General features: G+C 42.2%; 1 protein-coding gene across 1 annotated transcript in view; it reads right to left on the reverse strand.

Moving 5' to 3' along the window:
* Nucleotides 1-1623: 1623 nt before the first annotated feature.
* The window catches only part of LOC134577476 (sulfotransferase 2A1-like), a 168723-nt gene continuing 156658 nt past the window's right edge, over nt 1624-13688 (reverse strand). Inside the window, exon 6 of the mRNA XM_063436237.1 lies at nt 1624-2337. Within this exon, the coding sequence (XP_063292307.1) occupies nt 2222-2337 (116 nt within the window). The 3' untranslated portion in view covers nt 1624-2221. The remainder of the gene's footprint in view (nt 2338-13688) is intronic.

The raw sequence follows: 13688 nt of genomic DNA on the forward strand, positions 1-13688 counted from the left end.
CTGACCAAGCATCTACAGATCTCTCATCCTCCATAGGAGCATCTTCTAGATAAGACTTTCTTTTTTATTTGGACTTATTGTCTTTTATATATTGATTTCCCTTGGCGCAGCCTTTCTTTGTTATTTCTTTTATCTCTTGTAATGTCACTTGCTGCTGCTGTTACATTTCTTCCCTGAATGTGCATTGTCAGACATCCCAACATGCAAAAACGCATTTCCAGGAGATGGATACAACAGGTACTGCGCCAATCACCTTACCCCATATGCACCCCCCTGCCCCGCACCATCAACCACACAGCCACCAAACACCTTGACACACAGCTACACACACTGGTACATACACACTCTGATACACACACGTGCATATATACATACCCACTGACACACAGATACAAACATTTAAACACACATTGGCACATACACTCAAATACACACACACAGATACACACACATACCACCCTCATGTGTCAGCTCTTAAATAGATTGTGTGTGTGATTTACGGGATATTGTATAGGATTTGCGGGTGTCAGGTAGCCTCATTCAAAATGCAGGAGTCTCCTGGAACCTCCGGTGGGCTTGGAATGTCTGCAATACAAGATCTCCTGGATTTAGGCATTTATGGTTCTGGTGACAGTGGTTCTTTACCTTGTGAGGGTGCTGCTCCTGCTGCTCTCAGTTTCTTCATGAAACAGGCTACTACTACATTTTGCAAGACCAGACTTCAAATGTTTACCAATAGAATGCACCAACATTCTATTTCCCCTGCATTTGAATATAACACTGGGTGTGGCCCAGACATATTGTGTCTAGGTTGTCGCTGCTGCTCCTGATTCTGCTAATCAATAGTGCTGCTGTCTGTATATGGTATTGGCTCTGGCTCATCAGTTTTTGAGGGACTAGTCTCCCTTACAGCCTTCTTCTTAAAAAAAACAAAAAAACTACTGCATTCTTGCGGTGATACTGCTGCAGTGATAATTGATGTACCCATTGTACAGCACTACATTATTTGCTGGCACTATATAAATAATAAAATAATAATGTACTAAACAACCCTTTATTAATGTTTCAACTTGAAGAGTCCCCACCTGCTGGCCATGGATGGGGCACCTGTCCACCTACCATTATTTAGTTTAAAGCCCCACAGCATGACAAGACCTGTCTCGGTCCCCCCTGATATTTTATAAACCTCACCTCCATGGGATGGGACCTTGGTTGGAGACTGGGCAGCAGTAGATGCACATCACTAGTTTTAAACTATAGTGAGCAACCACTGACTGCTTACGGTTTAGTATGCATGCCCCCATCTGCAGCATGGCAGGTGGAGATTTAAGGGAGATTCTATACCTTCCCTATACTAATATGGGGGTCACATTGACCCCATATGCTTATTTATTTACTAGTTTAATGTGGTGCACATAAGTAACCCATGCACCGCGAAGGGGTTTTTATGGATGAAATTCGTAAAGACCATGTAAAACATGAAAGTCACTGCCAATTCTACTTGTTTACATATAAGGTTTGCAAATACTAGATGTTCAGGGGGGGGGGGGGCACTCATGATTGAGAATTACAACTGAAAATGCTGAATTTATTTTCTTTATTCCTAAAAAAAAATCAGTTCAAAATCGGAGTTCACATCACCATTAAACATCCATAGCTGGACCTAATCGTAGACATAACTTCAACTCAGGAACATATTTAACTCTGTAGCCTGCGAGCTAAGCATCAACAAAGCTTTCAAAATACACTAAAAGGTTTAGTTATGAAACAGTGCAACCAAAAAATCTGCAAAATCTGTGTCAAAAAAACCTTTCCAACTCGGCTGAAGCCATAGTTTGACTATTTAGCCATGATTTTAAGATTTACAGATCACCAAAATTTGCTACCATATTTTTTTGGAATAAAAGATGCACTTGAATATGACAGACTCCTTTAGTGTAACTATAAATTTTAAAGAAACAAATAAATAAAACAACCAGTTAGAGGTCTAACCCCCCCTAACAGGTATCTTGTGCATCCCGCCCCCCTTGTTTATTGTCTCTTGCTACCAGGTTTGGAATACTTAACTAAATCTTAGATTAGGAAAAATATGGTATTTAGTGAATGAGCTTTCTTTTCTTTGCTATACGTACAACAAAATTAGATATTGTGTGGAGAAAATTATGTAATCATCATTAATAATAATCTGTGAATATTTCAAGATTAAAGCTATCAACAACAATCAACATTCATCCCAGATGAATTTCATATCTAGTTCTTTCATTTTCTCCTGGTAAATTCTATCCATGTATTCTTGTTGAGTTGTACTTAAACACGTTTTCCAGTCTCCACAAATTCCTAAAAAAGAAAACAAAAAAAAATGATATATCTATATATATATATATTAAATAATACACATAGGTGAACTCACATCGTGGGTTCAAGAAAAAAAAGTATTTAACAAAGATTCACATGTCTGTAGTCATATATACAAAAATTATGAAAGCATGGGAGATAACAAAAAGCCAAAATTAATTCAGAAATTTGAACAATTCTGAAGTAACAAAGGAGTTAAAAAGATCAGAGGAAAGGAAGAAGGGCCCTTCTGAAAGAGGAAAAAATAAGGGCTGCTGTGGGGTGGGGGTGCTGTGTGGTGGGGGTGCTGTGTGGTGGGGGTAGGGGTGCTGTGTGGGTGCGGTGGGGGGTAGGGGTGTGGTAGGGTAGGGGTGCTGTGTGTGGCGGGGGTAGGGGTGCTGTGTGGGTGTAGGGGTGCTGTGGGGGTGCTGTGTGGGGGTGGGGAGTAGGGGTGCTGTGTGGGTGGGGTGGGGGGTAGGGGTGCTGTGGGGTAGGGGTGCTGTGGGGTGGGGGGTGATGTGTGGGTGGGGTGGGAGGTGCTGTGTGGGGATGGGGAGTAGGGGTGCTGTGTGGTGGGGTTTGGGGTGCTGTGTGGGTGGGGTGGGGTGGGGGGGTAGGGGTGTTGTGTGGGGGTGGGGAGTAGGGGTGCTGTGTGGGTGGGGGGTAGGGGTGCTGTGGGGTGGGGGTGCTGCGTGGTGGGGGTAGGGGTGCTGTGTGGGTGGGGTGGGGGGTAGGGGTGCAGTGGGGTAGGGGTGCTGTGTGGGGGGTAGGGGTGCTGTGTGGGTGGGGGGTAGGGAGTAGGGTTGCTGTGTGGGTGGGGTGGGGGGTGCTGTGTGGGGGGTAAGGGTGCTGTGGGGGTGGGGTGGGGGGTAGGGGTGCTGTGTGGGGGGTATGGGTGCTGTGGGGTGGGGGGGGGTGTGGGGGAGGGGAGAGATGCTGGGTGTGGGGATAAAGGTGTTTAAAAAAAGTATCCCCCCTCCCTCCTTTACCTTTAATGAAGAAGGGGGGGACACAGTCATCCCTGGTGGTCCAGTGATGGCAAGCACTGCTTCCGGGTCTGGAGGGCAGGGGGAGGGATCTGTGAAGCAGCTCCCCTGTCCTCCCGCACTATGCTGTGTGGAGCGTTGCCATGGTAACGCGCGGCAACGCTCCACACATCTTGCTTGCGGGAGGACAGGGGAGCTGCTTCACAAATCCCTCCCCCTGCCCTCCAGACCCGGAAGCAGAGTAGGCGCCTGCCGTTTTGGGCAGGCAGGTGCCTACTCTGCATTGATGGCAACCTATGGTGCGTGCCCACAGAGAGGGCCCGGCGTGCCATAGGTTCGCCATCACTGCACTAGAGAGACTTCCGTGTTCTTAGAACACAAAAAGTGTATTATACGATGCTGGACGTCCTCACGCTATGTGAGAACCTCCAGCGTGGCCAAAATCCCCATAGGAAAGCATTGAATAATGCTTTCTTATGGGGAGGTCTAAAGCGCGTGCGCGGCCAGCAGACGGGGGAGGGGAGTAGGCAGAGCCTGACTCAGCACTGAGGGACATCGGCGCTAGACTCCAGTAAGTCACAGAATGGGTTTTAACCCCTTCAGCAACTTGGGATGAGGGGTGGGAGGGAGAGGGGCACTGTAGGGTCCTGCAGTGCCAGGAAAACAAACTTGTTTTCCTGGCACTGGGGAATCTCTTCAAATTGCTTTTGTTAATGTTAGCTATTGCACCAATAGTCCTATTCATTTATGTTCACTTTTTATTACTTTCACCTATCTGATCTTTACCATGCCCTCCTATCTTTAAATCTCAATTGTTCTCCCCTCTGCTTTCTTCTCGTAATTGCCCTTTCTCACTTCAGTATCTGCATGTCCCTCTCCACCCAAAATTGGTATTTTTTATCTAAACCCAACCTTTCTATTTCAGTCTGAGCCCCAACAAACAAACTTAAAGGTTGCTCTCAGAACACACAGCTAGCAGGTCTTGCAGCTCAAAAGCCTTATGCTTATAGCATCTCTGGAAGATTTTTCCCACTTATTTCAATCACCTCCTCCTTTGGGCTATCGCAATAGGCTAATTCTCCCACACATGTAGATGGCAATACCCTAGATCTTTTTTCAAATGCATGCTCAGCCTCCAATCTCTGTAATACTCAATTTCCTCTATCAGACCACCACCTCCTATAATTTGTTCTCTAATGCCCCCACACCCAATATCCTCAGCCTAAACCCCCCGCAACTCAGGAGGAATCTGAATTATCTTGACCTCCAGCAACTCTCAGCTGATCTCCATTCCAAACTCACATCCATCCCTACCTTTATCTGACCCTCTCTGGCTACCTACACAAATAATGCTACCCTCACCCTAGATGCTGCAGCCCCACTCCAAGCACTCTCCTCAAGGAAGGCGCACAGCCAACCGTGGCACACTAAGTCAACTCGCTACCTGCAGAGATGCTCCTGTTCAGCTGAAGGCTGCTGGAGGAAGTCTCGCACCTTGTCAGACTTTCTACACTATACATTTTGTTCTACTTTTCTTTTCTCATGATCTCATTCTCCCACAATCCTAGGCATCTCTTTAATGCTTTTAACTCTCTTCTTTGCCCTGCTGTGGCCACCCCACAAACTTATCTTTCAGCTGATAGCTTTGCATGTTACTTTACTGACAAGTTTAACAGCTAAGGAATGGATTCTCCCCCCCTTTCCCCTCTCCATCTCAGCCTCAATTGGACCATACCACCCCTACCCTCCAAACTTTCCTCCAGCTACTGAACAGGAGGTGGCTTCTCCTATCCTCTCGTCCCACCACCTGTCCGTTTGATCCAGTACCTCCCCACCTCATCAGAGCTCTCACCCATTGCCTTGTACTATCCTTAACACACATCCTAAACCACTCTCTTTCATCTGGTGTTGTCCCTGCTCCCCTTAGGTATACTATTGTACCCATCCTAAAAAAGCCATCCCTAGACCAGTCTTCCACTTCTAACTATAGTCCCATATACCTGCTTCCTTTTTAGTTAAACTTCTAGAAAGACTTGTCCTTACTCGTTTGACTCACCTAAATTCCAACTCCCCCCTTGATCCTCTTCAATCTGGCTTTTGCCCCCCTCCACTCTACTGAGACTGCTCTTATTAAAGTTACAAATTACCTAATCACAGCCAAATCCAAAGGTCACTACTCCATACTAATTCTTCTTGATCTCTCTGCTGCCTTTGACACTGTTGGTTATGGCCTCCTTCTCCTAACTCTACAATATCTTTGTTTCTGTGACACAGCCCTTTATTGGTTTTCCTCTTATCTCTCCCAATGCTTCTTTAGTGTCTCTTTTTCCAAGAGCATCTCCTCTCCTGTCTCAGTTGGAGTCACTCAAGGTTCAGTTTTTGCTTCCATTTTGTTCTCTCTCTATACTGCCTCTCTTGTCAAACTCACTAGTTCATTTGGATTCCACTCAGGGCCGGCGCTTCCTATAAGGCAAACTAGGCAGCCGCCTAGGGCGCCATATAGGAGGGGGCACCCTGCGCCCCCATCGCCGGCCCTTTTAATGTTGCAGCCACCTGAGCGCTCTATAAAGAGCTGCCGCACTGCCTCACCTCCCCTCCCCTGTCCGTGGTCGCGGCCGAACTGACAGGAAGTGCATACTCAGTGTGCACTTCCTGTCAGTCCGGCCGGGTACAGGAAACAGAAACTCCTGTACCGCGGACCGGAGAGGAGCTCAGCCACGCTACAGGAAGGGAAGGTGAGGAGAAAAGGGGGGGGGGGAGAGAATTAGAGATTACAGGGAGGGGGGGAGAGATTACAGGGAGGGAGGTAGGGGGAAAGAAGAGATTACAGGGAGGGAGGTAGGGGGAAAGAAGAGATTACAGGGAGGGAGGTAGGGGGAAGAAGAGATTACAAGGAGGGAGGTAGGGGGAAGAAGAGATTACAAGGAGGTAGGGGGAAAGAAGAGATTACAGGGAGGGAGGGGGGGAAGAAGAGATTACAGGGAGGGAGGGGGGAAGAAGAGATTACAGGGAGGGAGGGGGAAGAAGAGATTACAGGGAGGGAGGGGGGGAAGAAGAGATTACAGGGAGGGAGGGGGGGAAGAAGAGATTACAGGGAGGGAGGGGGGGAGAAGAGATTACAGGGAGGGAGGGGGGAAGAAGAGATTACAGGGAGGGAGGGGGGAAGAAGAGATTACAGGGAGGGAGGGAGGGGGAGAAGAGATTACAGGGAGGGAGGGAGGGGGGAGAAGAGATTACAGGGAGGGAGGGAGGGGGGAGAAGAGATTACAGGGAGGGGGGGAGAAGAGATTACAGGGAGGGAGGGGGGAGAAGAGATTACAGGGAGGGGGGAGAAGAGATTACAGGGAGGGAGGGGGAAGAAGAGATTACAGGGAGGGAGCGGGGGGGAGAAGAGATTACAGGGAGGGAGAAGGGAAGAAGAGATTACAGGGAGGGAGGGGGGAAGAAGAGATTACAGGGAGGGAGGGAGGGGGGAGAAGAGATTACAGGGAGGGAGGGAGGGGGGAGAAGAGAGTACAGGGAGGGGGGAGAAGAGATTACAGGGAGGGGGAGAAGAAGAGATTACAGGGAGGGAGGGGGAATAAGAAGAAGAGATTGGAGGGAGGGGGGGAGAAGAGAAGAGAAGATTACGGGGGGGAGAAGAGAAGATTACGGGGGGGAGAAGGAGGCCATACTAGATTTAGTGTTAACAAATTTATATTTAGTATCAGATATTACTGTAGGTAAACGTTTAGGATCTAGTGATCACCAGTCAGTGTGGTTTAATATGAGAAAAGTGAGTCACACCACACAAAAACAGACTTTTCTAAAATTAGAATATGCGTAAAGGAGTCTATACCAGACTGGAGCAGTTTAAATGGAGTTATGGGGAAATCGGATTATTTAAAAGTTGCACTACTGAAAGCACCAGAAAATTCCATTAGGCTTGTCAGGAAGAGCAGAAAAATTAAGAAACCACTGTGGTATTCCACAGAAGTAGCCAACATAGTAAAAACAAAAAGTTAGCATTTAGTAATTGTAAAAAAAAAAAAAGGAAACAAAGTGAAAAGACAGACAGATCTATAAGATTAGGCAGAAAGAGGCAAAGCAAGTTATAAGAGCCTCTAAAACACACACAGAAGAGAAAATAGCACAGTCAGTAAAAAAGGGGATACAACATTTTTTAGATACATAAATGAGAAAAGGAAAGTAAAGTTAGATTAGTTAGATTAAAAACAAAATACGGAAGGTATGTAGAAGAGGATAAAGGTCTAGCTCTCTGCCTTAACCCCTTAAGAAAAAAGGAAGGGTGTACTATTACGCCCTATTCTAAGCGGCTCTAAATGCCACAGGGCATAATAGTACGCCCTCCGTTTTTTCTTTACTTACCCGGTCACCGACGTGGGGGGACTCCCAGGGAGCCCCCCGCGGCACATCCGACATCCTGCAGCGACCCCCCCCCCCCCAGGCCATGTGAGAGTGAGGTCCTTGCGAGGACCTCACTATCACATGGCCGGGTTAGCTGCCTGCTGCATTGCCAGCAGGGGGACTGCCTGTAATGACAGATAGTCCCCCTGCTGGCTGGAAATAAAATAAAATTAAATAAGTGTAAAAAATATATATATATACTTAGATCATATATATATCTAAGTATATATATATACACATATACATACACACACATACACTGTCTAGGTGTATTTTACTATTAATATATATATATATATATATATAATTATATATACATATATATATATATATTAATATCAAATTACACGTAGACTGTTACTGATTAAATATATATATAATTATTGTAAATACGTAGATATGGTAGATATTGTAAATATTGTAAATATGGTAGCCCAAGAATGAAAATTACCCCTATAATGGCATACAATTTGCAATAGTAGACAACCCAAGGTATTGCAAATGGGGTATGTCCATTCTTTTTTAGTAGCCACTTAGTCACAAACACTGGCCAAAATTTGTGTTTTTTGCATTTTTCACACACAAACAAATACGAACGCTAATTTTGGCCAGTGTTTGTGACCAAATGGCTACTAAAAAAGACTGGACATACCCCATTTGCAATACCTTAGGTTGCCTACTATTGCAAATGGTATGCCATTATGGGTGTAAATTTAATTCCTGGGCTACTATACAGTCTCAAAGGCAACGTAACCAATCTGGCGAATTTCTATTTCAAATGTAACGTGCTATATTTGACCTTGTAACTTCCCAAAACTCCATAAAACCTGTACATACGGGGTACTGTTTTACACGTGAGACTTTGCTGAATACAAATATGTGTATTTTATTGCAGTAAAAGCAAACAGTATTATGACATTGACAGTTAAAATGTCATGTAGAACTAAAAAAAATAACAAAATTTCTTATTTTCTCCCATTTTTTTCATATTAAATTATGATTCATATCTAAATATGTGATATTAAATGAAAGCCCTGTTTACCCTGAATAAATTTATATATAATAAGGGTGGGTGCTTTAATATGAAAGAGGTGAATTACGGTTGGACAGACATACAGCACAAAAAACAAGGTTTTGTTTACGTTTTGTTCTGTTCACAACGTGTACATTTGTCTCAGTCCTTAAGGGGTTAATTAATATTTTGTTCAGTATTTATAAATGAAAATGAAGGAGATGGACTTCAGTTAAGAAAAAGGACAAATAAGTAATTTGTTACATGTGAGTTTACAGAAGAAGAGGTTCTACTTCAACTGTCAAGAGTAAAGATAAATAAGTTGATGGGGCCTGATGGGATAAACCCAAAGTATTAAAAGAACTTAGTGGTGTACTAGCAAAACCATTTATGGATTTATTTAACCAATCATTGTTAACAGGAGTAGTCCCAGAAGCTTGGAAATTAGCAAATGTTCAGAGAAGGGCTACTAAACTCGTTCATGGTTTACAGAATAAAACTTACAAGGAAAGGTCAAAGGATCTTAACATGTATAGCTTGGAGGAAACACGAGACAGGAGGGATCTGATAGAAACATTTAAATAAATAAAGGGAATCAACACAGTAAAGGAGGAGACTATATTTCGGCCCAAACCTAGGGACTTCCTCAGGGACCTTAAAATCAATGCAATTGACAGACATTCAACCAAAGCAGCCTAACCCTTCCCACCCGCAAGTCCCTCTAAATAGCCCCCTCGTTTCAGAACCTGATCATGGATTAGATATCCTATTACAACACAGTCGAAAGTTGGCCCAATTGGCTCTCTCTGTCAACACACGAAAAGCATAGGATAGAGCTTTTGTTTTATTTAAAAGATTCATCTTGGAACACAACATTATTTAGCCTTTTCCCATAACAACGTTATGGATAAACGTGTCCAAAGAGGTCCAAATGCCAGCTTTACAAAAAGTGTCAGCAGAGACCATTGCCATGGAAGTCCAAGATGCTGCAACTGCATGAGTGGAGAGTACCCTGATATCCTTCGGTACAGGTAGAGAATGGCATTGATAAGCTTTCACATTAGGCAGGAGCTCTGGTGCCAAATGCAAGACAACCATATCCTGTTGAAAATGAGTGAATGAGGGTTCACAGGGCCAAGCCTGGAGTTCACACATTTTCCTTGCTAATGTACTAGCCACCAGCAACAACACTTTCTGTGATAACATCATGGAAGCTCCTTCTAGAGGTTCAAATTATGGTTTAGTTAGAGCCTGTAAGACCAGTGGTAGATCACACATTGGCTTCAACAAATTCAATGGGGGCTTGAGATTATTCACTGCTTACAAGCACCAAGAGCTCCAATGGCTACGCATCAATGTGGAAAGTGCCAATATGTGCTCTTCTAGAGTGTTATAACTCAGACCCTTTCTAGGCCTGATTGAAGAGTTATTCCAACCTCTATTCTTGAGACAAACAGACAAATGCATGTCACGTTTTGTAACATGTAACGTATTTATAGGACTGTAAGTGGATCTTAGTGACCATCTCAGGGATGCCTATACTTATACAGACTCCCACATCAACACCAGAACTTGAGGATCTTGGTGTGTCAAGAGACCTGTCTGGATGTACTGAAATTTCCCTTGGAGGTTCCAGATTCATCATAGGAATTTAGAGTTGACATGGCCTTCCACTGTCTCCTTTTGGATTACCTTTAAGAAAGTTGAAAACAGGAAAAAACTACTTCTTCGTGGGGGGAGGATGACGTAGGTGCGTCTGCACGTGCGCACGTACGAGGGGGCGGAGTTACGTAGGTCGATCGTGGAAGAGCGTGGCGGGAAGCAAATGTACGAGCGTCGGAGTGGGGAAGCTGTGAAGCGGTGAAGCAGCGAGGAGCAGAGCAGGGTATTCTGGGGCTGTACACTCAGAGGGCATCCGGTATCTGGAGCGTTGGTGCAGCACACAGACGGACGGAAAGTGAAAGCTGGTGGGAATTCGCTACCGGAGACAAAATCATCCAGGCAGATAAGTGGCATAAGTGTTTTATGAAAGAGGAGGTCATAATATAATAAAAAATATATAATATAATAAAAAGAAAGAGAATATATAAAAAGAGGGAAGGAAGAAAAAGGAAAGAAAAAAGAGAAAGAGAAGGGAAGGGAAAGATAGGGGAAAGGAAAGGAGAAAAAAGGGGAAGGAAAGAGGGAAAAAGAAAGAAAAAATCATACTAGCCAGATCTGCTATTAATCCCAATGAAGGAGCAGTTTTACCTTAATAACCACATCCTTTTCCCAGACAATAACTATACCCTTGTCTCAGACAAGTTTTTGAAGAAATGGCTTCTAAAACACAGGAGAAATCAACCCTAAAAAGGGATAAGAAAAATTCTAAACCTGAAAGGGAAGCTTTTTTCTCACCAGTTAATAAAAAAAAAACAGAGGAGGACTCATTAATGACATCGAGACTAGAACAGACATTAAATAGCTCTGAAAATTCTCTGAGTAATCAAGTTACCACAGAGTTTCTGGAGAAATGTCTAAACACTCAGTCAGAAACATTAATGAAACAAATTAATCAGAATTCAGAGGAGATCTTAAATCAAATGAAACTCCTAACTGAGAAAATAAACATGGCTGAAGAAAAAATTAATTGTTTGGAATTTCAAGAGAAACTGATGAAAGATCAAAATATCCAACTATTGGAAAAAATTAAGGAAATGGAAACAAAAGTGGACGATTTGGAGGATCGCTCGAGATGCAATAATTTGCATTTAAGGAATATCTCAGAAAAGATAACTCAGGATAAGATCCCAGAATTCCTGTTAAACCTATGGAAAGCCTGGAGGATAGAGACAGAGAAATTCAACTATTGCCCAGAAAGATACCCCAGATTGTACAGACCAAAAAATATTCCAGATACCAAAGCAAGAGATATAATCTGCTGTTTTCAATCTTTTCAATTTAAAGAGGAAATTCTAGAAGCAAGTAGAGCTAAGAAACCACAAGGATAAGAATTTAGAGATATAATTGTATTCTCAGATTTGTCTTTCTTTACTAGAATGCAAAGGAAAACTTTTGCACCTGCAACAGCTATACTAAGAACCCATAAGATAAAATATACATAAGAACCTACATAAATGACCATCTTGAGGTCTTTGATACAGTAGATAAAGCTATGGCATGGATAAAAGAGAAAAAGCTGATGTAACAGAAAAAGCCCTTTAAAACTGAGAGTCTAATTCTGTGGATTTTTTTTTTTTTCGAAAGAATATTTAGCACAAATCGAGGAAGATTTTTGTCACTGTATTTAAAAGAAATTCCTTAGTAAAATAAGATATGTACACTAAATTTATATTCGTAGAGTAATAAGCAAGATGCAACAGGGCACACGAGGATGTTAGGTAAGCAATTCAACACAAGTAAAGATGTGAATAGTTTTAAGCATGATTAACACTTGCACATAATTTAAGTACATGGAATTAGTTAGAAGTTGAACAGCATCACGTAGATATAAATGTATAAATAATATTTCACAAGTCATATACAATATAATATAAGATATTTTTTTAAATATATTTAGCCAATAAGAGGAAGATATTCACTAGCACAAGTGTACATTCATAAACAGTAAAGTACATTATAAATGAACAAATGTAAATATTTAGGCACTTAAGAGACTTTTTTTTTTTTCCTATGATTAGAATATCGCACAATAATGAAGGGGTCATCAGAGATTCCAAGCAATAACCAATTAAGAATTCTATTGTAGTAATAGAGAAATGAAATTGTAATTATATATAAGTTTGGTACTTCCTTTTCCCGCCACCACAACTGATCAACGTACCCCGCCCATAAGTTCTAAGTAGAACTTAGTGATTGCCTTGACAAAGCATCAAATTATGTATGAAAGAAGGTCTCTTGGAATTAGAGACCAACACAAAGATGATAGTATGAATGTGTATAAATGGTGGATGAGTATGAATAGTACAGTTGCGTTAGCATATAAAGATTATGCAGCTATTTGTGGGGAAATATCAAACTCTAGACAGATAAGAAAAGGGTATGGTTAAATTTGCATCAATTAATATCCAAGGTCTAAATCTCCCACATAAAAGATGGGCCTTTAACGATTATCTAATAGCAGAAAAAATCCAAGTAGTCCTGATACAAGAGACTCACTGAACCTTAGGAGATAGTACTAGATGGCTTGGCAAAAATTTTCCATTATTATCAATCTCCTCAAAGAAAGATGAAAAGAAAGCTGGAGTGGTTATTTGTTTTCTAAATCACTTCAAGTAGAAATAAAACATGAGGACATTGATACAGAAGGTAGATTTATAATACTGATTTGTGAAATTAATGGGGATCTGTACACAATTGTGAATGTATATTTACCTAATAGAAATCCGATGAGATTGTTCTCTTATATTTTAGAACGAGTTGAAAAAGTTTCTATGGGGTATGTGATAATAGGAGGGGATTTTAACTGTGGTTTGGACACTGTATTAGATACATTTAATAATAATAAGACAACTTTGGACAAAAATGGCGTAAGAAATGCAAGTACTTTCCACAATATAATAAAAAACAAATAACCTCTATGACATTTGGAGGGTTCGGAACCCCATGGCCAAAGAATATAAGTTTTACTCTTGGCCGCACAATTCATATTCAAGAATTGATTTTTTTCCTAGGAGACCCAAAAGTGATAGAAAAAGTGACTAATATAACGATCAAAATAATGATTTGGTCAGACCATAACATTATTTTCATGTTTAGGGCTTTGAAGGCCTTTAATATCTCGGGATGGGTGTTAGATGCGATAGGCACCCTGTATAAGAAACCGGCAGCTAGGTCCATAGGCCAAAATATTTGTTCAAATTGGTTTGGCTTGGAAAACGGTACGAGACAAGGCTGTCCTTTGTCGCCAATTTTGTACATTATTACCGTTGAAATATTTGCTTCAAAAA

This window comes from Pelobates fuscus, chromosome 11 (genome assembly GCF_036172605.1).
Source record: "Pelobates fuscus isolate aPelFus1 chromosome 11, aPelFus1.pri, whole genome shotgun sequence".
Lineage (NCBI taxonomy): Eukaryota > Metazoa > Chordata > Amphibia > Anura > Pelobatidae > Pelobates > Pelobates fuscus.